Source organism: Nomia melanderi, chromosome 11, assembly GCF_051020985.1.
Source record: "Nomia melanderi isolate GNS246 chromosome 11, iyNomMela1, whole genome shotgun sequence".
Taxonomy (NCBI): domain Eukaryota; kingdom Metazoa; phylum Arthropoda; class Insecta; order Hymenoptera; family Halictidae; genus Nomia; species Nomia melanderi.
In genome coordinates this window covers 1,233,609-1,261,290 of record NC_135009.1, presented here as the reverse complement: position 1 = coordinate 1,261,290, position 27,682 = coordinate 1,233,609, and the positions used below count along the sequence as shown (strand labels likewise).

Here is a 27,682-nt window from a genome sequence, read left to right as displayed (position 1 = left end):
CCACACTGGATCGCTGGGTGATTCTGTCCTTTATATTCTAATCCTCTTCTCTGTATTGAAGAAGTGTTTGAACGGGGAGTGGTAGACTCGGAACCACCGAACGATGCATGGCATGGTTGCATTGTCGAGTATTTGTTGCCCAGCTCTGGAGTGTTGGCACACTGACGACAAGCTAAACAGTTAGACAGACAAGGGGATTCCTTCACTTCTACGACACGTGGCCGTTACCGGCCGCGCGGTAGTAACAAAAAATGGAAACGGAATAGTATACGACGAAGATGGAACGGTAGAGAAAAAAGTTAGTGTTAATACAAAGGGTGCCCCGAAATTATGTTTCTGCATTTCATTTTATTAAAACAAAATTCTTGCAGAACAGCGATCACGTGTCGAAGCTGAGCTGGCTCAAGCGTCGTGAATGAGAGTTCCCTTCCTGTTGTGACTTTTGAGCTTGAATCGCTAATTGGAAGTCATTAAAATGAGGGGTGGCAGTTTGACACCCCGGAATTTGGCAATAGAGTTAGAAATGGTAAGGCTAGCTTTTCTCGTACTGGAGGTGCACGGAAGGGGCAGATTTTTTTACTTTGTGATTCTCAAAAATTCTATACACCCATGAAAACCATTCTATTTAAAATTGAAAAACTTAAGTTGTTAGAATTTCAAACTCTTTCAGTTTGTACAGGAAACCGTCGAATTCAGGTTAGGAGAATTTTGTACATTTACACAATAAAAACGTAGACAGGAGTGGTGCAAACCCCTTTTTTTCTCCAGCCCACCTCAGAAAAATGGGCCCCAATCATATCAATCCCTATTATCGAACTGAAACACGCGTGCATCTTGCATTGTACACGAGATGGCAAACGAAGGAAATGCGAGTCTACTGATAAGTAAGTGTGATAAGTAAGTATCTAGAATATTTATTGTAGGATGAATGGTTTGTTGTGCGTGCGTAAGCGCGACCAGGTCGTATTGCGACGGACCGGCGCCGGGATGTTTGGAAAATAGTGTGACTGCGTTTAGACAATCTCGAGTGGCTGAAAGAATGCGAGGAAGAGTGTCTGGAACTGAGCGACTGAACTGTGAGAAAAGCGTGTACGTGACTGCGTGAATTTTGACTATGGGCGAAAGATGCGTGTGAGAAGGGTGCAAGGGGAGAAAGACAGAGCGAATGGGGGTGTGTGTTAAAAGCGAGTGGGAATGCGTGCGAGAAGGACATTTTGGTAAGAGACAGCGGAGAAGAACATTTTTGTGCGTGATAGAGTCGTGTGTTGGCCTTCGTGGTATTAAGTTGTATTTTTACGTGTTGTCCATATTGTTTCCTAATTCTCTTTTTACTGAAGATCCACCTTTTCAATATCTATGATAATAGTAGCCCCACTATAATAGTTTTACAAAAATTTTTGGTTTACTGTGACAGCATTTCTAAATTCTAAAATCCAAAGTACTATTCATCGATGATGATTGTGTACTCGGAGACATTGTCTTGAAGATAAAATTCCGAAAAAGTGAAAGTAAAATTAATTTTATAGTAAGTATATTTTGATTATTTTATTTTGTCATAAGCATTACATATTTCATTTACTTTGAGAAGGGTTTTACATGTAATGGGTACAAGTGTTAGCTGTCGGACTTATTTTATATAAAAGTTTAGATTAGTACTAAAAGAAGTACACAATTTTTAGTGCGGTTTCTTGCAGCTTTCAGTTCGCCCTAGAATTGTAACATTCTTTAAAGAATTGTCCCGAGAAAAATATTGTGATCAAAAAGTAAGGGTCACCCTAACGTATGGAGAATAAGTTATTCTGACAACAGATGTTAAACTCAAGGTCACCGATGCAGTCCCTTCTAATGCATACGTTTACTAACCGTTCTATAACAGGTGTCAATTTTTTGAAAGATAACCTAGTATCAATTTACTGTAGTATTACCAATGTTCCCTTTAAAAAAGAAACAAAAATATATAATAAAGGGTTTTCGGCCGAGGCTTACTTCCCAAGAAAATGAAGTTTGAAAGTCTACTCAGTAATTATACGTATATACACTTGTATCTAAAAAACAATTCGCAGTACAAGCTATGAAACCTAATCTGCTTACATGCCATTCTTATGCGATACTTCGAATTTGCTAAATTTATGAAACGACAAAAACATACAAAATATGTATACAAAATATTGTTGATAAATTATTTGTTTCATCTTGTTTGCATTTAGCCACAATTATAGTAGACGTTAGAAATTTTATAGTGATTGATGTCTTTGCCATAACACCATACACACACAGTGGGTCTACAAAGCATCTTTTCTCAAAAAGTAGATAGACTCATTTGCGTGTACCCGAATATTTCAGATTCGGGCCGAGCCGGAAAAATTCGGTCACCGATGACTGACGCTTTTCAATTGGTTGAAATAAATTACAATATGCAAAATGATTGATGTTGACTAAAAATATTTAACAATATAAATAAGTTAACAGTAGTGCAATGCTAGAATTCTGATGCCAAATAATTCCTAATTGTTCCTATGTATCTTTGCTATGAAGGAACAAAACATGTATGAAACATTCAAGATTTTCGTATCGCTTAAGGGGTTAACCCGTTGCGCTATAATATTGTGTTGAGAATTTTAAACTGAACTCCGCGAATTTAAATGGTGTTTAGTGTTTTCATAATCACTAGGTGATTCTTATAGAATTCCTGACCTTAAATACGAATCCGAAAACCAAATTGCTGGGTCACTTCCAGTTTTCCAAAAAGTTGGATTTTTGTAAAAACGGTGGAATTTTTCAGACAACCAAGTGTTACGTGAAAACTAGAAAGGATAGGCGGTTAAAATTTGTCGCAAAAAATAGAGGAGAGCTACCCGAATATGTAGCTATAAAAATTTTGAAAATTGCGTATCATTAAATGTTTGTGAATGGTGATCAAAATTTGAAAAAGCGTAAATGCACGTCCGTTGAACGCACTTCTGTTATATTTCTGCGGAAAGTGGATTGGTTAGTATGAATTTGCTATGTACCATTAGATTCTGCAGACATCTCTCAAGACGAATCCAACCCTTCCGACTCCCCCCCCCCCCCCCTCATGGCACGTAGAAATAGTGCAATCAGGTTTTCTTTCGGAAAGGTTATGGAAATCTCCCTAAATAGCGCGTGCAAAGAATTTTGGCGCCACACGGCCATCTCTCGCCGGCCACGGCTATTCAGAGCCATGCCTACGCGCTGTGTAGAACTGAACTCTGGTCACTTCTTATATACATAAATGTGGGAATAAATGTATTTGAGTGCGAGAATAGATGTATTGATGAGTGATGAATGCGTGTACAATAGATGAACGACGCGACTGTGTGGGAGCGCGTTTTGAATATATGTACAAAGCATTGGAATATTCTAGATCAAATTGATTTCCTCTATATTGATTTTTATGTTAATGATGCATGGTAATGAAAGAATGTTCTGGAAAGTGTGCGAGTGAGACAAGACCATCCGAGTATATAAAGAGTGTGCGCGTTGTTTGATTGACGTTGACTGTTTTATTGTGAGCCGTGGTGAAACAATTATATTGTTCCCGATAAAATATTCTCTTCTTCCTACATATATAATGTTTACTTGTTTTATACATTTTCATAATAATCATGATAATGTTTTTCACGATCGTTTTGTTTTAAATACTTGGATGTTTAATATAATAATTTAATATAACATAATATAAAACAAAAACATCATTGTAATCGGTTTTTTACATGGTACAGCTAATGATATTCTGAATTCAAATAGAGTATTAAATTTGACTTAAAAAACTATTACACAAAGTAGAATCTAGAATGGATGTTTGCTGAAGTAGTTTTAATTTAACACTAAAACTACTGAGTGTACCCGAATATTCGTTACAGTTCCAGTAAACTTAATTAATTTTCAAAAACATTTCAGATATTTATTACCTTCAAGATATTAATAATCGATAGATAATATAATTTATACCGGCAATCTTGACTGATTCGATAGTTTTAGTGTTAATCATCGTTAGAATATTACTCGTATATGTGTATTCACATATTAAACAGCAAATTATTTAAAACAGAACGATCGGGAAAAGCTTTCTCATAACTATGATGAAAATTTATAAAACAATTAAACATTATATATACATATAGGAAGTGAAGGGGATCCAGGTCTATACAGCGCGTAGTAACGGCCCTGCATAGCTATGGCCGACGAGCGATGGCTGTGTGGCGACAAAGTTCCGTGCTCGTGCTCTTCACCGACATTTTCTTAACCTGTCCGAAAGAAAAACCGTTCTCACGCTTCCCGCGGAGGGGTTCCTCTTCAGAAATGTCTGCAAAATTCAATGGTGCACAGCAAATTAGTGCAATCCAACCCACTTTTCGTAGAAATGTAACAGAAGTGCATACAAAGTACGCGCATCTACCCTTTTTTAAACTTTTGTAAGGAACTCTATAAGAATCACATAGTGGTTATTGCAATAACTAACATAGGTCAAAATTTGTTCCACAGTGTAATAGTTAAAACTTCGAATGAAAGTTTGTGTTTATAAATTTGTTATTAATACACGTTCAACCTCAATATCAATAACAAATACTTTAAAAAATTGAAAGATCTTCATTTCACAAGCAAAATACTGAAAAGCATGAAATATAGAATTTATCTCTGTATTTCGGGCCAATTCTCTGCGTTAGGACGGACGCGTTGGCTAATCGTCCTACCGCTAGAAACAATAAACTCTTTCTGTTCACCAATAAGTTTTTCATTAATAACCTTACCCGCAAGATGTAAATAAAATTCATACTGCCAAGGGTGAATAATCTTCACATCCTTAGGTGAAATTGTGGCTCTGATTACATGTATTATTAGGCCAATGGGACAACATGCATCCCGTCCAAATTTCAATAAGTGTTCGGGAGTAAACTTATAAGGAGCCCAATGCTCTGAAACAAGTTTTGGTTGTTAAGCAAAATACATTCTATTAGTGCACAGAAATATTTTTCACACACACAGAACAGTACGCGCAAGTGTAATTGTTAATGGAGCGCATCTTCATCGAAAAGGCAAACATTCGACTACACTGAGGAGATGACGGTAAAATACGAGAAGGACGAGCTCATCATCTGAAACAGAAACTTATTGCATCTGTGCTCGAGGATAAAACAATATATAAATACGACGAATTACCGTTGTGAATCCTTCGTAACACGGAGTGAATAAGCCGGCAAGATTCAACTTCACTTCGCTTATGCTCCTCATCATTATAAACAGCAAGAGTTTCTGCGATCTCAGCGGCATGCAGTACCACAACGTATCGTACCTGTTTCATTCAATAGCGTTGTTTCATTATCTTTCATATGGCACATGTTCCCGTATTATAAATCTTTTCGTGTGATTATTGGTGTTGAAAGGTGGTTACGTAATCAAGCGCAATTTTATATCCAATTAGGAATGAATATTTCAATCGACTGTTTGACCGTTCAACAATTGCGATATTAATACTGTAAACTTCTAAAGGGACGATGAATTCGTATAAATAATTAGTAGCCGTGATATCAAGACGTTCATCCTTCTTAACTGAAAACTTTTCGCCTGGTATAGTAACTGTCTGTTAAATGGAATAATTGACTTACGAATTATGAAAGAAATCTACGCTATTGTTTATCATTCTCTGTCCACTATAATTATTCAAGAGCATAATCATCAAATGCACCAAGAAAATTAGTAAGGAGATGACCACATTATCTATCTCGTGCTTGTTCTGCAACACCACGTAGACCTGTCGTGTGCCAAAAATATTGTTGTTATGTTTCCTTCGATGGAACAATAAAGTGAAATCACGGTTGTTGATTATTTCTCATGATCTCCTAACGATACTTACACGATACAAATTTATAGCGAACGATATGATAACTGCTATGATAGCCACTAAATACGGTATCGCAATACTGGTCTCGATTTGTTTGTTCATTCTTCGTTCACGAGTTCGGTAAATGTCCCATCGTATTGACGATCGTTCGATGCAAAACAAACAAGACACGTAATTAAATCGCAAAGAAACGTGCAGTCAACAGTAATTGCTTTAACCCTTTGCACTCCTTTGTCTAGTGTGGCTCGACACAAATTTTATTTACGACTAGGGGAGACTCGGATCAAATGTAACAGGGCGCGAAAGTGATACATTGTAAATAATTCAAAACATATTGTATATATTACCATCCATTCGGAACATATGATGTAAAGTTGTAGTTGAAATACATGCATTTGTGACATAATGATATAAACACGCAACTAACAGGTAATAATTGAGATTTTTTTTAGTAATATTCATTTTAGTTACTTATAAAATAGAGGGCTATTAGCCAAATATAGAGGAAATCTTGATAATATTTTTAATACATTCGCGACCGGCTAATTTTTCGCCTTTCTAATACTCATTACCGATGAAAATGTAGAACACCTTAAACTAATTACTGCAGATTTCTGATGTAACAACATGGGCAACGATCAGAAAACTTGTTGTGAAATAGAATAGATCGAGGCGAGGCGACTAAGTTCAGATTTAACAGCGAAAAAATAGTAGTAGAAACTCAGAATAGAAATATTTTCTATAAACTTGTTATTAATATACATTTAGCTCCAATGTCAGTGAAAAGAATGTTTAAGTTTTGGTTAATGTTTTGATTAGTTCCTCAGATATTGCGGCGAACTGAATATTTTTCATTTTTATGTTTTTCTCTTATGAAAGGAAGATCTTCCAATTTTTTAAATTTCTGTTACTGACTGTTGGATAGCGTGATTGCTACGCCCTCACTTGGGCTGCCAGTCGTGTGGCGGAGGACGTTCCCGCGTAAAACATGTACTATGCGTTCCCTGTCGTATATTGTGTGTGCACGTGTGCTTGATCGATTCCTGCGACCGGTTATCCTTACATTCACATTGCGCTTACATTAATACATATTTTAATAAAACAATCAAACACGTTATGGCCCCAGAATGTAAATGATTAAAATAATTCTTTAGAAAATTAAAGAGAAAAAAAAAGGAACGGAAAGTGAGATTAAGTGAAATCGCATGCCACGTGTTGGCACAACGAAAGCAACAAAAATGATGAGTCTCGCAAATACATAACAGATTGAAAGATTGACGAACGGCAACTACGAGTCTTGGAAGATACAAATGAAAAGTATCTTGCGTTTCAACGAATTATGGGGGTATGTAAACGGTACAATTATAATAACGGAAGCAAATGCCGCCGAATGGGCGATCAAGGATGAGAAAGCCTTTGATTTGATCATCCTGAGTTTACATAAAACCCAATTTAACCACGTTAAGCGAGCTGCACCCTCACTGGAGGCGTGGGATGCATTAAAAAATGTGCACGAGTCAAAAGGCCCCATGCGGCAATGCGTCCTATACAAGCAGTTATATAGGATGAAGATACCACCAAATCAAAGCATAACACAGTACGTAAATGATTTTATCCACAAAATTGAACAACTTGCAGAATCGAGAATTAAATTGCCAGATACCGTATTGCCCATTATTTTATTAATGTCATTGCTAAGCGAATACAAAACATTTAGCATAGCAAATGAGTCTCGTGAGAAAATGCCTACACTAGAAGACTTAAAAGTGAAGTTATTGGAAGTGGAAATAAGAAAGGTTGACAACAATTTGTTTAAAGAAAATACATATAATAGTAAGTACTCTGTTAAATGTTATTTGCGTGGTAAAGTTGGTCGCCCAGCTAAGTACTGCAAGAACAAAAAGAGATTTATAACGTCAAGGAGTAGTGAAAAAGATGCAATGATAGCGCAAGCATATAGTGCTATCTCTATGCTGTCGAATGAGTGGTGTTTAGACAGTGGAGCGACGGCACACATGAACAAAGATAAAGGAATGTTCAACAGTTTCCATGAAGGACTGAAGGACAAACTTTACGATTTAATGGTAATAATTAAGGGTCAAGCAATGTACTTGCAATAGTTAAAGCAAAAGTACACAATTTTCTTTAACTCTTTGATTGCCATTTGTAATTGCTAAAATTCTTTCGATAATTACGATTCAATTTTTCCACGCGATGCTTAGCTCATGGAAAATGACTATAAAAATTGTACTATTTATATCAAAGCAGTAGAACATTTACAAAGTATAACAAACATTTTCATCTTGTAGACCTCGGGAAAAGTTCAGACGCTGATATATATAATTGTATAAATTAAAAGATTGAAGAAAAATGAGAAAACGTTACATCACAATGTATAATCGAAGATACAAATAACGAGAAAACAACAGAAAATATGAAAAATTCCATTGATGGTTACATTTGGCGCAATCAAAAATAAAAAGTTGGAGTCATTTTGTATATGAATAACAATTATTTCAATTATTCTCATTGTTACATCCTACCACACTATTATTATTATCGGTATAACGATTATTGCTATTACTATCATTTTTGATTTAATTCTATCTACAACATTTCCATCATGACATCATACCATGTCTGCGTCCATCTGAAAAGGTGTTCATCATCCCTATCTGAAAACATTATGCATACCAAAATACTCCGTTAGCATTATGACAGGGTCTACTTGTAAATCTGACCAGTTTGTGAACCTCATGTACTTCTGACGAAGTGTAAGCATAACTGGCAGTCCGACATCCCGGATTTTAGTCACTCCAACCCCCAAATATTAATCATCTAGGCCCAAATGTTTCCCCCTCTTTACTACCAAATATTTCCTAAAGTCCATCAACCGAGAAGAAGAGTAGAATTATCCTAATATCGCAACCGTCAACATCAAATTAAAACCTCTACCACGTTTTTCCAATTCGGATTTGCCCATGTGTAACTCCATAAGACACGAAATCTGAGCAATTTTGGGTTTTTTCCTGGATCCAGACAAGATCCCATCCTCTTGTCGGGATTATTCCTCCCGTGTGTTGTGGCAATATAACACCCATAGACTGTTAAAGTTCCGTTTAATAAGTGTAATAATTTGAGAAAAATGATTACGTGACTTCCGACCGCATACAGGTTTGCTTCCTCCAGTCTCGATTTTTTATTAATACCTTAAACATTGCTTAGCATTAAACGAAGCTAGTATGTCAGATAACTGTCTAACATCTGGCACAAAAATTATAGTTGTAAAAATGATAGCTTTCGTGTAACGTAATCTAAATTTTATTATATTTGATCCCAGTCTCTCCTACTATAATGTTACATTCGCTAGTTTTTAATCGTATTTATTTTGTTTGCAGTATAATTAGCAAAGAAAAATAAATATTATAGTTTCTTATCAACCAATCACTCTTTGAAGTTCAATTTTATGCCGAGCCATAATTATAGCGGTCGCCACTGATAAGGAAGATCAAAGTGACAGGAAAAATGTAGAGAAATGATCGGAGAAAGTCACCGGTCTCACTCGATATTTATGTTCTATCTGAGATTGTAACCTAAAGTCTCAGTCGTGACATTCATTTTTGATTCGAAATTGTGGTCAAGAGTGAGACTCGCCAAAGGTTAACGTGTGAATGAGGGTACCAACTCCAAAGCTCTCTGGTGGATTTCCACGGTTGACCGTACGTCTATCTCGATGGGCCTATCTGACTTTGTCGATCTGTTGATTGCGTTTTCCAGTCGGTAACTAGGGGAAAAGAAACATATCGACATCGTTAACATTACTGCTCGCACATTTCTTCTTTCATACCCTAACTTAACCAACGTGTTCGCTTAGTACCGAAAGGTAGATCGAAAGGTTTTGCCTTCACTTTAATAAGAAATGTACGAGAAAACTTTAACTAAGCAACAAGAAAAAAAAACCTCTATTTCTTATTTTTAATCGAAAGTAATAAAGATACGAACTAACTGAAAACTTGATATGTATGTTTAGTTCCATTTTGTGAACGTGTATCAAGATATTTACACAGAAATTCTTTGTATCATCAAAGTTACTACCTGGTTAATTATACCTTATTTTAAGCGCGAATATTCTGAAAATACATTTACGGAGGTACCTGGAAATTAAATACGTTTCCTTACAATACGTAATACAATTATGAAATTATCTAGAACGGTTAGTTTTTAATGGTAAATGTAATATTTGTATGATATTTCATTTTATTTCATAATTACATGTTCCGGACGAATGCATTAATAGAAATATTTTGTATTAAATGTAAATGTTTGCGAGATATTTTTGAAATATAAATAAATATGCACGTCAATTTTTCAAGTTTGTATCTTTATTCTTTCTAAGTTAGGCTCAATTTATAAACCATCGAAAAACAATCCTTCGAAACAATAACTTTTGAGGGGCTTTCGGACATTTTCCGAATTACTTGTACTGTGTATAGTAAATAAATGTTTAGGTGAGTCTGTCATATTCTCTCGCAGTATTGAGCCAAATGGAATTTGTTTACATATTAATACTAATCATTGAGTACGGCTTTCGTTCGATTGCAAATAAATGTTTGTAATTTCAATAATCTCAACCTCAATCATCTAACTGAATAATTGAAAGTAATATCTCCATTTTAGTACAAGTAAACGATATTATACTGAAAAGTCACCTATTTGTCGATGGACAAAATACGTGAACACATACTAAAATATGTTATAAATGAAATAAGTAATAAAATCAATATTTTATATAAAATTTCTGCCTTTGCGTGAATTACGACTTCAAAATTGCTTGATTTTTTTCCCGGTACGATTCGAATAATTGTCTTGTTAATATAAAACACTTTCCCCGACCCCCATTTTTAAAATGGTTTGCCGTCAATCATCTTTTAATATATCAGTGTATTATCTACATTCATTATACCATCAATTTCAACTGATGTCTTAATCTCATACCATGAAATCCATTCTGCAATGTTTCTGGGGGAAAGTTGTGTATTTTCGACATTTTTTAAGCATACGACATGGGTTTCTTGTACGGTACAGCTCCGTTATCGTTCACGACCTCTTAATTTTTCGACAGTAAAATGAATTATAAATTTTTTACAGGTGTTCTCCACGATGTTTATAAATATACGTTACTTTCTGGCAACAGTACGATAGCCTATGCTATTACAACAGTCCGACACAACTAATCACCGAATTTGGTTTGTAATTAATCCAGTTTTCGACGTCACGATACTAGTTAACACTTTCAGTGCCACGTGTACCATATGTGGTACACGTTAATTTTTGTAACAAAATATTTTCAAGGGACACATGGTTAAGAATAGCTGTATACGTTACAAAGCACCGAAAACATCAAGAAACGATATCAAAATATATAAAATTAAAAAGAAACTTGAATATAACTTAATATTTTATTTAAAAATTCAATACAGTTCATAAGCAAAATATGACCGAAATTTCCATGGCGTTCAACGTGTTAAGAAAAGATGTTAACTTTGTAAAGCCTAAATCGCCACTGAAGAGATCGTATGACATTAGTTTTCGCAACTGTTAAGACTGCATTGGGATTGTTCACATTTTTCATTCATTTTTCATTTTTCTTTCATTCAAACACAGACGTAAACACGAAATTCAGTGTAATAAACAAAATTTACGCATATAACATTAGCTCCAATTTGTTTAAAATTCATTGACCTGTACTATCACCTCCTGCCCATCCTCATTTTGTCCCTGACCGTACATCAAAAATTCAAATTAAGTACTGATGCCACATACGTATCTATTAAAAGTTGTTTAGAATGGTGAGCTAACAACATAATTCAACGTCATCAAAACCAATGAGGTATCGGTAATGTAAATCAAATAAATAATTATTAATCTAAATAATCCAAACGATCATTTAGTGTTGCAGTAGTTTCAAAGTGAATTTGTCAAAATGAAAATGTGTACTTGACAATGTTTTTGTATAAAAATAAAGAATTCTGATTTAAGATAGCTGTCTCCTTGCTATACAATTCATTGCATATATTATTTATTTGAAAGTTGCGAGCAAACGATTAAAAAACGTCTTTGCAAAGTACCTGGTGATCTGGAACAATCCACTTATGTAGCAACCAAAAACTGCAGGTATCGCTTCAGTGCACGATAACGATAATACGCCGACCGAGGTTACCAGTACAACGTTACAACAGATAAAATTTACTTTCCTACCACTCTGGTTGAAAAAGAATCCAATGATTCTTAGATAATGTATCTGAAGTTTAGACTGCAATATTGTAGGAACCATTAGGGCCGCAAAGGCGAAGATTACTGTCACACACGATAAGGCTGCAATCGTGATTTATATCATTTTAGAGTATTTGTTACAAGAATCGGCTTCGTTAATAGTTTTCTATACAAGTATCTGTGTACGAAGGTAGTGTTGGCTAATAAATCCCAACCAAACTGTCAAATTAAAAACAAGGGGAACAAAAATGCCACCAAACCAAATGAATCTGTACTGATATTTTTCCATACTCCTCTCGAAGAAAAACTGTTCTATCGAGTTTGAAACAACCACTTCTCTTACGACGGTAGTTTCAGGGTGAAATGAAATGAAAAAAACACCGATTTTTAACATTTTCAACTGTCTGCTCTCTACCCGCCTTCAGAATATTTGAAAATATATAACAAATACATACATGTACTTTGATATTTATAAACTGTTAACAAGCAGAACAAAAAATATTCGAGCCTGAACCACAAAATGCTTTCCACTCTGTAACTACCCTTGTAAGAGGGGTGGTGATTTGAAACTTATCAGGAAGTGTCTTCTTCGAGAGAGCTATCGAGTGACGTACTTACGATTCCGTTAGGTTTGGTCGAATTCTTTCCCACTTTATCTTGCTATACGTTTTGGCTTTAAGTTAATATAAAATATAAGAAAACTTTTCTTGACGCTGAGCAACGCTGAGCTTAAACGAAGAAGGTTTACATTGTATAAATATATCATTTATAAGTGTGTTGAAACGTTTCGTCGTTATTTCCTTTCGATAATAATTGTACGTAAAAAATTTCAGTAATTTTGCAGAAGCACTAATTGAATGATTGTTTATTAGTGATGTAATAAGATAAGTAAGAGCAGTCCCTCGAATACATCTTTACCTACTAGTATCCGGATCACGCGTCTCGATCGTGCTATTTCTTTCATTAACAAATCCGCTTCGATTGGATCTTTCAGACGCATGCAATCGTTTTGTATGTTTTCGAACCCAACTTTTAACTGAAGCCACATGAAAATAAAACAGCAAAATTACACGCACTGTACATAACAGATAGAATAATTCACCCGAGCAACTATTTCAACAGACACTATGGAACACCATGAAGCGTAAAAAGCATTCACGTGTTTTCCAACTTACTACTGGAAAGTTGGTGATGTAACCAACGTATCGCAAGAAAAACAATAATGTTGGTAACAAGAATGACAACAGCACAAGTACGTTCTCCAACGTGGTTTCTACCGTTCTTATCGTCGACGCCTGAAAAGTGCATTGTTTTTAGAACCTTCAAAACCGCGAGGTAATTATACTTTACGGTCAAACCGGTTCGTAAACATGGAAGCACACACTGATTCATGAAACAATCGCAACTGAAATTCTTTCACGGAAGGTAAGAGTTTTGAAAGATTTGTTTACCAAACTCCGCTAACATTTAAGGGGGGATGCTCGTGTAATGGAAGCAATGATAATAATTGTTCAAAATAGTTATTTCTTTAATTGTTACTATGCAAGCGTGAGAATACCAACATTTATAAATAAAAACAATTTTTCTTTACTATGTTACATTTTCATTTCAAGAGGCGATCAATTATATTTATCTTTTTCAAGGATGTACTCATTGTTTACGTACAGTATTGCTCTTGTTACACTCAGAAGAGTGTAAAAATCGAACAAAGTGTTTGATGTTATATAGTTTTTGTCAAGACTGAACCTGTTTCTAACACAAATTGTGAGAAATTATACACGTCGAACAATTCCGAACGGATACATGGGGGAGAGTAGTGTAAAACGGAACACCAAAGTTTTTCGTAGATAGCGTGCTCGTGTCAAGCTAGAGACGCTTGACATAGACGTAATAAGTCTAATAAAGTTATTCAGTGAAAAAATTGGATGTTATACATTTAAACTTTAGATTAAAAAATTGCAAACGGTAACTGTAGTACTGAATATAATTCCTTAATCCGCCCCTTTCACATGTAAGACGTTTCTTTATTTCAGGCTGACGTTTAGATTTAAAATTTTGTCTACATTACGGCCCGCGGGTCGAAAGGAACATTTTAGTGTGGGGTAGAACGCTACTGTTTATATACAAAGAAGAATAGGAAATGCCAATAATTGTTGTATGCTGCATCGTAGTGTGGGAGTGAGTAAATAAATAAACGCGTATGTCTGTTCTTTTGCTCTTGGGATCGCTAAAAACGGGATCGGACACGAGTCAGTCACAAAGTTATTTATTTTATTTATGTTACCGTCACCTGCTTATGTAAAAAAATTTAAAATGAACAATGAGAATGGTAGTCTCAAAACAGCAAAATGTAAAAAATAAAGAAAAGAAAAGAAGAAAGCCATTTTCGGAAAGAAAATAAAAAAGAGACAACATGAATTCTAAAAAATCTTTTAGTTATATAAAAGAAGAATGAATTTAGTGCCTACAGTGTCAACGCTGGGCCTATGAATATTTCACCAGTGCAGGAAAGCAAAATGACACATTCATTTGTGATTTTTGTTTACAAAATAAACTATACTTACAGCCTATTTATGTCAGTTAATAATTTTCAATGGAGAAAAATAAATGTTTCGTATTTGCACGTGGCTTTAAATGGATGTTCCGTTTTACCCTACCATTTTCGCGAAGAGGATATTTCAAGTCTTTGACAAATGCTTCTTCCCTTCGTAACTTGATATATTCCTTCGAAAAGTCTTGTATTTCCTTATCGCCAAAGGTCCACTTAAGAGTTCCAAAAAAAATTTCAAAAGATTTCGTCTATTACACGAGGTATTTTGTTATTGCATTTTAAAAAGAACCGTTCCATTTTACCCTACCTTCCCCTACTTCTCTCGACAGATAATCTGTTTTACTATGCTTTACAAAAGCATCATGACTAGAAAATAAAATAGTGATCGGAGGCCCGATACCCAGAGAAGTGTATTCCGAATAATACGAACACTGCTTGAAGTTTATTAGTCGATTTCGTGAAAAACACGGATGAAGTTTCAATATACTTACAGTTTTCTACTTTCTTTTCTACTTTCGCCTTCCACAATGAAATTCGATTTAGGTTTATATAAGGTTAACTTTCTTACTGACGTTTCTGAGTCGATAATACATTTAATTTTTAACACATCTAACATATTCATCTTTTTAAGTCTGGCGGTTTCATTGTGTTTCCAGTGTGGCTGGCCTCTAATTTATTACATTAAACAATTTTCTGATTTCGTTACTTTCTCGAATACGACTTGCAAATGCTTTTAAGTGTTTTCAAGTTTAATTTGAAAAGTTGAAAGTATTTTACTATCGATGTCTGCAGAAATATTCGACTTTTTATACTTGTTACACGAGAATCCTTCCTTAACAATTCAGTCAGATTTAACGCCATTACTGATTAGTGTAACCAATCTGAGTTGTTACGTTGAAACAAATGTTTAAATTCAGCAATGTGATTTCCCAATCGGAGAAATACTACTGATTCAGTAAGTTAATCAGTTTGAGAATACCTCCGTGGAATATTACTCGATTACTAAGACAATTTTCGAAATTGTGTTCACGGAAGGATGTCATTACCATATGTAAATATTCGCCTTAAAAGTTACCAAGCTTACCGAAAATTGTGGGTCGACCGTTACTTCACATAGAACTATTCAGATTGAATTACCCGAACAAGTGCAAAATGATTTCTATTTTGCGAACCGAAAAATTATTTAATTTTGTAAGAAAAACTGCGCTTTGCCTAGTTTCGCATTCTCATTACCTGGATTACTATACTACTGAGCGTGAGTACACAGAAACCAACTCTCTTTATCTTCGTTACGATGGAGTTGTCGTAGGGCCATAGCCCGGTGATGTACATCACAGAATAATAGGCTCTGTAGTTCTTCCGGAACATGTCCATCTCGCCCAATGTCGGAAAACGTCTGCGCGGTAAATCTGTAGCATCGTTCAACTACAGTTCGTCATCATATTTTATTCATACTGTTCACTTCCTGTCGGGAAGAAACTAATTTATCCTATTCCGTTCAAATAGATGTCTACTGTTTGGGAGCGATCGATATAATCAGCATGTTGCAAGAAATTTTTGAAAGCTAGAGAAAGACTTATGAAACATTCAATTCCGGTGACACCAGGAAACTAAGGGATTCTTAACGTTTTATTTTTCTCTCTGCTATTTCGTTGCGCAAAGAAAATGCGCAGAATTTAGTTGAGTATTGCATGTGTCAGAGTGGAAGCAGACGTGGTGTTAGTCGCGACTTCCCATTATTGTTTTTCTCTTTATTGTGTAACTATTCAGCACAGTGCATAGTGCATAGTCGAACTTTTCTGTTTTTCTTTATTTGTCTGTTTAATTATATTTTTAAGTTACAGCTGAAGAATATTAATTGAATTTCCATTGCAAGGTAAAGGAAAGGTATATATGGTTAGATGTGCGCGCGAGTACTGTTGGAATCGCCTTGCGACTCCATTAGGATAATTCCAAGTGAGATGGCCTGATTGCGTTTACATTGTTAAATATTTATATTTTCGAATGTATTTAGTGTTATATTAAATCTTGCATAAAGGCCTATTTAACTAAATATTTTATATGTATCTACTTTCATAAATGTATTTTTCTGTTTTTAGGTATTAATAATATTTCCGATGTAACAGTTCTTTAAAAGAAATAGGCCATCTCTTCCCAACTTACCCTAAATAAATTGATTTAGTCAAATATACATGGATCGAGATAACAATAAGTACGTTCTTACGGCGTGGGCAGTTTAACAAAAATTTTAATAGTTATAAGTCATACAATTTGTGTTGGTCGGGCGCTTTCGTGATTTGATCTGACTATTTGTTTTCCCGGTTGCTTCGGGGACGGTACCGTTTAGATTTGTTCTTTTTGGGAGGAGCGACTTGGATTGGTTGTTCCCTTCGACGCCTTGCACCACTAAAAGAATTTTGGGCTAAACGTTAGACTTTTTTTAAAGTTAAGAAATCCATAATACAGAAAATGTGGCTTAAAATCATATCATTGATTGTATATTTGAAATATCAAACGAAAGGAGATGTTTGGAAAGTGTTTATGTTCCGTTGAACAATGCAGTATGTTATTGCTATGATTATTTACATACCTTACTGTTCATGATGTAAAATAAAGAATTAAGCACAAATTTTAGTTATTGAACCAGGTATGCTCCACACTGTAAGTACTATGTACAGTTGACTTGCTTCTGTTTGCCAGTTTTGTGATTTCCTTGTAAGATGTTCCTTTTTTTAGAAAATTTTATCACCAACTCATGCTCTTACTGACTAGTTTTCGTCGGTCCGGCCGCTATATTTCAGTAATGCAAAAAGTTACTGTTCACTGTGAAACATTTGTGTTTCAAACTGTGCCCGAACGCGGACTACAATCGTATAATTATTCTCCTACTTGTATTTACTTTATCGGATTTTCTATCGACTTTATTCATTTATTCCACAAACCTGAGTCTATCATCTATTACATTATTATCAATTTTCTACACGTGAATCCATCGTATGAATATTATATTTAATCAATTGATCGTCCGCTTTCATTACACGGTGTCTGGGCTAGTAACAAAGACGTGGCGAAACTGAACTGTCATAACAATCGGGCCGAGTGCGGCGAGTGGACCTCACCCACGTCACTGCACAAAATTGAAGAATCAAAGTATTGGAATCGAGAAATTTCTGGTCTTTGAACTCTTGTAGCTTTGTAGTAAAGAATCGGCCAATATTATGTTTAACACTAGATTTACGGAACGAGTCGCTTTGACTCCTACTGTATTTTATAAACATTATTTGCTGAATGTTTGTGTCGATTTTGATTAATGTGGGTACGCTAATATGAATCCTAATCGTCTACGTTTAAATCTCTACTTTCCGAAATCTAAACGAAGGAATGTCGATTTTTACAAAAACAGTAGAACAAGCTGTACGATAAATGTCTGTAAATCTAATGTTAAGCTCGTTATAAAGCGTGAAACTTTTACCCTCGCTTTCCACTATTGACTTTGTCGTATTATATTTTTACCGTGTGCAACGAATGGGAAAGTAAAAATACTCTCTTAGTTCGAAAACTTTATGCCTGGTACTCAAAATGTTAAGAGATTGTTGGCAGACAAAAACTTACAAGTTAAAAGTTCCTGTTGCGCGGGAGATCTCACGTGATAGGTTTACCTAGACTGCTTAGGTATTAGAGGATGCCCGCTGACGAGGAATGGAGTCGTAAAAGGGATAGGAATGGCGGAGGGACAAGTCTTGATCTGACCACACTGGATCGCTGGGTGATTCTGTCCTTTATATTCTGATCCTCTTCTCTGTATTGAAGAAGTGTTTGAACGGGGAGTGGTAGACTCGGAACCACCGAACGATGCATGGCATGGTTGCATTGTTGAGTATTTGTTGCCCAGCTCTGGAGTGTTGGCACACTGTCGACAAGCTAAACAGTTAGACAGACAAGGGGATTCCTTCACTTCTACGACACGTGGCCGTCACCGGCCGCGCGGTAGTAACAAAAAATGGAAACGGAATAGTATACGACGAAGATGGAACGGTAGAGAAAAAAGTTAGTGTTAATACAAAGGGTGCCCCGAAATTATGTTTCTGCATTTCATTTTATTAAAACAAAATTCTTGCAGAACAGCGATCACGTGTCGAAGCTGAGCTGGCTCAAGCGTCGTGAATGAGAGTTCCCTTCCTGTTGTGACTTTTGAGCTTGAATCGCTAATTGGAAGTCATTAAAATGAGGGGTGGCAGTTTGACACCCCGGAATTTGGCAATAGAGTTAGAAATGGTAAGGCTAGCCTTTCTCGTACTGGAGGTGCACGGGAGGGGCAGATTTTTTTACTTTGTGATTCTCAAAAATTCTATACACCCATGAAACCCATTCTATTTAAAATTGAAAAAACTTACGGTGCGATAATTTTAAACACTTTCAGTTTGTACAGTAAACCGTGGAATTCAGGTTAGGAAAACTTTGTATATTTACACAATAAAAACGTGGACAGGAGAGGAGCAAACCCCTTTTTTTCTCCATCCCAGCCCAGAAAATGGAGCCCCAATCATACCAATCTCTATTATCGTACCGAAACACGCGTGCATCGTGCATTGTACACGAGATGGCAAACGAAGGAAATGCGAGTCTACTGATAAGTAAGTGTGATAAGTAAGTATCTAGAATATTTATTGTAGGATGAATGGTTTGTTGTGCGTGCGTAAGCGCGACCAGGTCGTATTGCGACGGACCGGCGCCGGGATGTTTGGAAAATAGTGTGACTGCGTTTAGAAAATCTCGAGTGGCTGAAAGAATGCGAGGAAGAGTGTCTGGAACTGAGCGACTGAACTGTGAGAAAAGCGTGTACGTGACTGCGTGAATTTTGACTATGGGCGAAAGATGCGTGTGAGAAGGGTGCAAGGGGAGAAAGACAGAGCGAATGGGGGTGTGTGTTAAAAGCGAGTGGGAATGCGTGCGAGAAGGACATTTTGGTAAGAGACAGCGGAGAAGAACATTTTTGTGCGTGATAGAGTCGTGTGTTGGCCTTCGTGGTATTAAGTTGTATTTTTACGTGTTGTCCATATTGTTTCCTAATTCTCTTTTTACTGAAGATCCACCTTTTCAATATCTATGATAATAGTAGCCCCACTATAATAGTTTTACAAAAATTTTTGGTTTACTGTGACAGCATTTCTAAATTCTAAAATCCAAAGTACTATTCATCGATGATGATTGTGTACTCGGAGACATTGTCTTGAAGATAAAATTCCGAAAAAGTGAAAGTAAAATTAATTTTATAGTAAGTATATTTTGATTATTTTATTTTGTCATAAGCATTACATATTTCATTTACTTTGAGAAGGGTTTTACATGTAATGGGTACAAGTGTTAGCTGTCGGACTTATTTTATATAAAAGTTTAGATTAGTACTAAAAGAAGTACACAATTTTTAGTGCGGTTTCTTGCAGCTTTCAGTTCGCCCTAGAATTGTAACATTCTTTAAAGAATTGTCCCGAGAAAAATATTGTGATCAAAAAGTAAGGGTCACCCTAACGTATGGAGAATAAGTTATTCTGACAACAGATGTTAAACTCAAGGTCACCGATGCAGTCCCTTCTAATGCATACGTTTACTAACCGTTCTATAACAGGTGTCAATTTTTTGAAAGATAACCTAGTATCAATTTACTGTAGTATTACCAATGTTCCCTTTAAAAAAGAAACAAAAATATATAATAAAGGGTTTTCGGCCGAGGCTTACTTCCCAAGAAAATGAAGTTTGAAAGTCTACTCAGTAATTATACGTATATACACTTGTATCTAAAAAACAATTCGCAGTACAAGCTATGAAACCTAATCTGCTTACATGCCATTCTTATGCGATACTTCGAATTTGCTAAATTTATGAAACGACAAAAACATACAAAATATGTATACAAAATATTGTTGATAAATTATTTGTTTCATCTTGTTTGCATTTAGCCACAATTATAGTAGACGTTAGAAATTTTATAGTGATTGATGTCTTTGCCATAACACCATACACACACAGTGGGTCTACAAAGCATCTTTTCTCAAAAAGTAGATAGACTCATTTGCGTGTACCCGAATATTTCAGATTCGGGCCGAGCCGGAAAAATTCGGTCACCGATGACTGACGCTTTTCAATTGGTTGAAATAAATTACAATATGCAAAATGATTGATGTTGACTAAAAATATTTAACAATATAAATAAGTTAACAGTAGTGCAATGCTAGAATTCTGATGCCAAATAATTCCTAATTGTTCCTATGTATCTTTGCTATGAAGGAACAAAACATGTATGAAACATTCAAGATTTTCGTATCGCTTAAGGGGTTAACCCGTTGCGCTATAATATTGTGTTGAGAATTTTAAACTGAACTCCGCGAATTTAAATGGTGTTTAGTGTTTTCATAATCACTAGGTGATTCTTATAGAATTCCTGACCTTAAATACGAATCCGAAAACCAAATTGCTGGGTCACTTCCAGTTTTCCAAAAAGTTGGGTTTTTGTAAAAACGGTGGAATTTTTCAGACAACCAAGTGTTACGTGAAAACTAGAAAGGATAGGCGGTTAAAATTTGTCGCAAAAAATAGAGGAGAGCTACCCGAATATGTAGCTATAAAAATTTTGAATATTGCGTATCATTAAATGTTTGTGAATGGTGATCAAAATTTGAAAAAGCGTAAATGCACGTCCGTTGAACGCACTTCTGTTATATTTCTGCGGAAAGTGGATTGGTTGGTATGAATTTGCTATGTACCATTAGATTCTGCAGACATCTCTCAAGACGAATCCAACCCTTCCGACTCCCCCACCCCCCTCATGCCACGTAGAAATAGTGCAATCGGGTTTTCTTTCGGAAAGGTTATGGAAATCTCCCTAAATAGCGCGTGCACAGAATTTTGGCGCCACACGGCCATCTCTCGCCGGCCACGGCTATTCAGAGCCATGCCTACGCGCTGTGTAGAACTGAACTCTGGTCACTTCTTATATACATAAACGTGGGAATAAATGTATTTGAGTGCGAGAATAGATGTATTGATGAGTGATGAATGCGTGTACAATAGATGAACGACGCGACTGTGTGGGAGCGCGTTTTGAATATATGTACAAAGCATTGGAATATTCTAGATCAAATTGATTTTCTCTATATTGATTTTTATGTTAATGATGCATGGTAATGAAAGAATGTTCTGGAAAGTGTGCGGGTGAGACAAGACCATCCGAGTATATAAAGAGTGTGCGCGTTGTTTGATTGACGTTGACTGTTTTATTGTGAGCCGTGGTGAAACAATTATATTGTTCCCGATAAAATATTCTCTTCTTCCTACATATATAATGTTTAATTGCTTTATAAATTTTCATAATAATCATGATTGTTCCGTCGGATGCGGAACAAAACGGCGAAAATCCTCGAAGGTTCGTTTATGATATGGACGTGCCAACAAATTTATTTTCGGGATTAGCTTTTTTCGAACTCGGTTTATTTGTTTTAGTTACAAGGGGGCAATTTCACCCTAAACCATGATAAAATCATTTAGTTAATCCGCGCATGTCCAGACAACAGTTTGGACTTTTTACTTCGTTCGTACAGACAACCGACCATATCATAAACCGGGAATTTCCGAAGGGTCGACTCGAACCTCGTTCGTAACGGTTCCGCCAGACATGAGTCAACTTGGAGGAAATTTCCAAGGCATCGGCAAATCTTCGAGGATCCCTCGCACGTGGCCATTGCCCTCACCCTTGCTGTTAAGAATACATACAGTTAAGAAATAACCCTCATCGTCCCGTTTGCATAGTCAAGGAACATTTAGTTTTTACGATAGAGAAAAAGGCCCGGACACATTAAATAAAACCCTAACCATTCGAGACATCATAAAACAAACAAATTCAGACATTTTCAAGACACAAAGGACGGCTTAGCTTCACGACACCCTAACGGTACTCCACACTCCTACTGACGATACCTGACTTGACCTGTCCGATTTACCCTACAAGGCGTGACCACAAGACAGCAGATTCAACCCCCAACAACTTCATTGGACGAAAATATTTCCCACTTTTTAACATACACACGAAACAGTACACACCCTCATCTCCACAATTAGTATAAGACACGCTCGATTGTACAAATTATCCAGAGTTCATCAAGACAGCACCATCATAGTATTAAGACAAGTATTATCAACAACAAAATAAAGGGACACACAGTCCGATAAATCAAGCCAAGCCTTGTTAATTATTCAAAACTTATTCAGTACGCCAGTGCATCCAAGTTACAATAAATATCTGGCCTTACAAACCAGATACATAAAATTAACAATTTCTTTGGTCCATTGACCTACATTACACACTAACACTTGCACCAAGAGGGCTGGCCAAAGGACGTCGTCCAAGACGCCCCCGAATTTGGAATTATGCGCCGATTGGGCATTTTCGACTTTCCAATCAGCGCACTCGACACAAAACCTGTAGGTGTTGTATAAAAACACCTACAGGATCGCACTCGCATCAGTTAATCAGTTACTCAGATCAGTAACAAGTTAGAACCGAATCAGAATCACTCAACCGTTCGGAGTGACGATATTCTCAGATACTCAACCGTTCGGAGTAACGAGATATCATTAATTCATTCACACATTCAATTAAGTCCATCGTTAGGAACAAACACATTCAGTCCATCGTTCGCGACAACTACACTCCAGCTTCACACTCCGAAGAAGCATCCAATTCGAAATTCGAGAATTCGTTCGTCTCGAAACGCGCAACATCAAAACGGGTTCTCAGTATCGTGAGAAACCGGTGGTCTGATCTCAATCATTCGGAGATCAGAATCGAATCAGTCGATTTCTGAAGAAATTTGGAAATCGAAGCGTCGCGAGTATTAACGAGACCTAAAGTTAAAGCTGGGATTTACAACCCCAGCCGAGGAATTAAATCCGCGTTAATAATCGTGTACGGGCGTGCAACTATCGAGGTTGCCACGCTGCGACGTCACATTTTTGGTCCTTCGAGCCGGATCTGTGACGTAACAGGTTCTCTCATAGAAAAATATTTTTTTTCAAACCTTTTTTTCAAATATACCCACATTGCGACGGAATGGTACCGGTTTCTTTGGAAATAAGAATGATTGCATGTGGAAAAGTCCTGGGTCTGGAGAAGCGGGAAAGGAGAGTGTTTCGGATCGATCGACTGGGACCAAGAGAATGAAGCGTGTACGTAACCGTGTGAATTTTAGCTTTGGATGAAAGGTTAAGATTCGAGTGAGATGGGTGTAACTGTAAGAAAGAATGGCTAGCGTAGCGGTAGTATTTTTGCGATTTTTTGTTATAGTCTTTGTTAGGTACTCGTGGTTACCGTAATGGTGGTCGAGCTTTGTAGGCGTTTGCACGTGGTGTGCCGACTAATAAAACTTGTATGTCTCGAAGGACCACCCGATATGATCGGGAACAAACTTAGAAATGAATAGGAGGTGAAGCGGACTTTGACTCTAGTGCTATGCGCTTGATCGAAATTGCTACTTGATACTTTGTAATCCTTACTTCCTACTCCGTGCTCTGTGCTATGTACTATGTGAGTTGATACTTGTCTAACTATATGTTTCCAATTTGTGTTTCCAACTTGTGTTTCTAACTTGTGTTTCTAACTTGTGTTTCTAACTATGTGTATCCAACTGTGTGTATCAACTGTGTGTATCAACTTGACTGGGCCTCCCAGAATCATCTTCGACGTCACCTCCGCAATGTCGTCTTCGCGGGGATGAAGACGTTCTGGTTGGCCCCTTTAGATCTAGATGGTTGTGGAAGGGAGACACAGTCCCCTCCCTTCTTGGGTTTTCCTAGCTGCTAATGTTAATAACTAATTCGTCCAGTTTGCAATCGTCGACCGTGGCAGGTAAATGCATACACTTCTTCAAATATATTTTTATAAACGTAGGACGTGATCGTGTGCCAAATTATAATAACTCGCGTGTTTTAGTAAGTATAGAAAATGGTTTATTAAAGTTAAATGGTTAAATGAAGAGAATGTAATCTGGTACATCGCTTGCAATATACTCTCGCGTAGTACTCTCATAGCTTATTCAGTCTTACGGTCTTCTACTATACTGCTCTGCCGCTCAACTCGCACGCACTTTTGACCGTCATCCCTAATCATTCTTTCCTTTTCATCATACACATCCCTTCTCAGTTGCACCCTGTCTCTTACATCCATAGCTAGCATTTTTGCCGTCACGTATACACTTTCCAAATCACGTTATTCTCACGTTCCAGTCATTCGGTTCTAAACATCCTTCCCTCAGCTACTCGAAATCGCTCTGTCCGCAGTCACACTTTCCCTAAACACAACGGCGTCACCTCGCCTCCACACGACACCAGCTACACACCGAAACAGTCGTCCATTCATACCTTGAGAACTAAGAACTGTAATGTAGATACTGCGTCGCCACCGATCGTCAAACCCTCCGAATTGAGGGTGGCACGTTTTCCGTCCCTACATAAATATATAAAAAACTAACAATGAACGGGAGTAACATGTACATATTGTTGCGATACATCGAATTAACGAGGTTGCGATGTATCGAACTCGTCCCTCTAGCACGCACGGCTGAACCAACCCTTAGGATCTGAAGGGGGTTGAAATAAACTGGTCGCTAAGGAGTTGGTCAGAGTAAACGAAGACAAACGAGTAGTCTTTGAGCGAACGTTGACGAGAATAGACGTGTTGAGCTATAGACTACATTCTGTAATATTTGTATGAAATTGTAAATATTAGTGTAAATAAGAACATTGTAAATAAACATGTCGCGGGCGAGCACCCCAGGACCCGCCCAGCGCAACACTGGTGTCAGAAGTGGGACACGCAGCCGTGCGAGTCCCACGGAAGATGTTCCTTCGTCATTGGAGAATATGTTTGAAGCTCTCCAACGAAGTTTAAGCGAACAACTTAACAACCAACAGCGATCCTTCGCAGATCAGATGGAGAAATGGCGGGTCCTATCTGAAGAGAGGGAAGCTTCTTGTAGGACGGCCCTAGTAGCCCGCGAAGCCGCCTTAGAAGGAAGGATCGCAGCGATGGAAGCGAACCAACTGGTTATCACTTCCAATTTAGAGACTTTAGCACAGAGGATCATAACGGTGACCTCGTCTGTAAGTCGCGACTCCGTAACGGCTGACCCGTTCGGACTCGCGGCTCCGTCTCAGCCAGCTGTGCAGTCGACTCCTCCTGTTGAAGGCAACAACGGGCCTCGCGGCATACCGGATCTGGGATATGTCGTGAGACCACCCGTTTTCGATGGAAGAAATGGGTGGAATGAGTACCACCTTCAATTTGAGGCTGTGGCTGCAGCGAACAGGTGGGATGAACCAAGGAAGGCGTTGGCCTTGGTTTCATCGCTGGAGGGTTCGGCTCGTAGTGTACTCACTTCCCTTCTCGCTAGTAGTTTACAGAATTACACCGCGATCGTTTCGGCACTGGAGTTCCGTTATGGAACGAAAAATTTAACGAATTTAAATTTCGTTTTATTCCAAAATTACAAACAGCGGAAAGGAGAGTCCATTTCCGATTTGGCCAGGGAGATAGAAAGGTTGGCGCAGGCCGCCTTTTGTGAATGCCCTGCCGAGATCAGGGACAAACTGGCGGCCTCCCAGTTCGTGTCAGCTCTGGCCAACGAAGACATGAAAAGAGCGTTAAGACTCGGCGGGTTTGCATCTCTCAGGGCTGCCGTTATTCGTGCCCTGGAGATCGAAGCCGTCGAGAGCACTTCAGAGGTCACCGCTGATGAAGTGCGGGTACTAAAATCTGTGCCCCGTGTTTTTGAGTGCAATGCGGCTCGAGAAGGCACCTCGCAGGATGATCGACCGGACATGACGTACAGAAGTCGGACCAGGTGGCAAGGTTCCTCGAAGAGGCCCGAGAAGCAGAAGGAGTGCTGGGTCTGCGGGAAGAGCGGACACTTTCAACGGGATTGTCGGATGGGAAAAACAGAGAAACCGAAGAAGGGAAACGGGAAAAGGTCGGAGTAATGGGGGAGCCTCCGACTTCAAGTTCTCCTACCCCCGTCGTCCGAAGAGTGAACCCTCAGGAGAAGATGAGCATCGAGGGATTCATCAATGGAAGAAAGTGCAAGATCATCATTGATACCGGATCCTACGTAAATCTGTTATCAGCAAACAAGTTCGGTCCCAGGGAAACACTTAACGCGGCGGGTGTAGGAAGCGTGAGAGTCTTCTCGGTTTCGGGAGAAAATCTGAAAATTTTCGGAAAAGAGCGATTCCCTCTGAAAATTGGAAACTTCCAGACGGAAGAAGAATTTTTACTTATACACATGAAAGAAGAATGCATTTTGGGAAGCAACTTCCTCCAAAAGTATGCGAGTAAAATTGACTTCGCCTCGGGTACGCTATCTATTAATGGAGAGGAGCTGTTCCTGCAAGAAGAATCACAAGAGGAGGCGGTCGTACCTGTACATCTGCAGGACTTGTACTTCCGTTGTTCCGGACAACTTACTGAAGAAGAAAGGAAGAGGTTTCGCCGACTATTACAAGAATTTCAAGACGTTTTTGCTGAAAATCCCGAGCAAGTGGGAAAGTGTGAGGTCGTGCGGCACAGGATCAACACGGGAGATCACGCTCCGATCAAGCAGGCACCACGACGTTTACCGTTCTGTCGCCGTGCCGAAGTTGACGAATTATTGGCAAAGATGCAGAAGCAAGGGGTGATAGAAGAGTCGAAAAGCCCCTGGTCTTCGCCAATTGTCCTTGTAAAGAAAAAGGATGGAAGTACCCGTTTTTGTGTCGATTACCGCCGACTTAATGAAATCACCAAGAAGGACTCCTATCCGCTGCCCAGGATAGAAGACACCTTGGACGCCCTTTCTGGATCTTCTTGGTTCTCAACAATTGATCTCCAAAGTGGATATTGGCAGATTCCTGTCGATAAAAGGGATCGCGAGAAGACCGCATTTTGCACAGGCTCTGGATTGTGGCAATTC

General features: G+C 37.7%; 2 protein-coding genes and 1 long non-coding RNA gene across 5 annotated transcripts; 1 reads left to right on the top strand and 2 right to left on the bottom strand.

Annotated features, from left to right (window-relative positions):
* Window positions 1–3,084: 3,084 nt before the first annotated feature.
* On the bottom strand, window positions 3,085–16,069 carry LOC143175076 (uncharacterized). Of its 3 annotated transcripts, XR_012999699.1 has the most exons (10): window positions 15,921–16,069; window positions 13,312–13,431; window positions 13,055–13,172; window positions 11,992–12,238; window positions 9,549–9,647; window positions 5,876–5,966; window positions 5,628–5,773; window positions 5,182–5,314; window positions 5,004–5,117; window positions 3,085–4,937 (listed from the first exon to the last, which is right to left on the bottom strand). XR_012999699.1 is itself a non-coding variant. In XM_076372112.1 (9 exons), exons 1-9 carry the CDS (start codon window positions 16,059–16,061, stop codon window positions 5,070–5,072), a joined length of 1,143 nt encoding a protein of 380 aa, XP_076228227.1. In that variant the 5' UTR covers window positions 16,062–16,069; the 3' UTR covers window positions 3,085–5,069. The 3 variants fall into 3 exon arrangements, 2 of the variants coding, with proteins under 2 accessions (XP_076228227.1, XP_076228228.1); XM_076372112.1 differs by having other exon boundaries at window positions 3,085–5,117; XM_076372113.1 differs by lacking the exons at window positions 5,628–5,773; window positions 5,876–5,966 and having other exon boundaries at window positions 3,085–5,117.
* Window positions 16,070–16,402: 333 nt separating this feature from the next.
* On the bottom strand, window positions 16,403–19,206 carry LOC143175061 (uncharacterized). The gene is made up of 4 exons (XR_012999679.1): window positions 19,082–19,206; window positions 18,300–18,597; window positions 17,278–17,477; window positions 16,403–17,093 (listed from the first exon to the last, which is right to left on the bottom strand). It is a non-coding gene; the product is annotated as an uncharacterized LOC143175061 (long non-coding RNA).
* A 310-nt stretch (window positions 19,207–19,516) lies between these two features.
* LOC143175060 (uncharacterized) lies at window positions 19,517–27,277 on the top strand. The gene is made up of 2 exons (XM_076371988.1): window positions 19,517–19,962; window positions 26,232–27,277. The coding sequence occupies exon 2, from the start codon at window positions 26,367–26,369 to the stop codon at window positions 26,712–26,714; it is 348 nt and encodes a 115-aa protein (XP_076228103.1). The 5' UTR covers window positions 19,517–19,962; window positions 26,232–26,366; the 3' UTR covers window positions 26,715–27,277.
* Window positions 27,278–27,682: the final 405 nt, after the last annotated feature.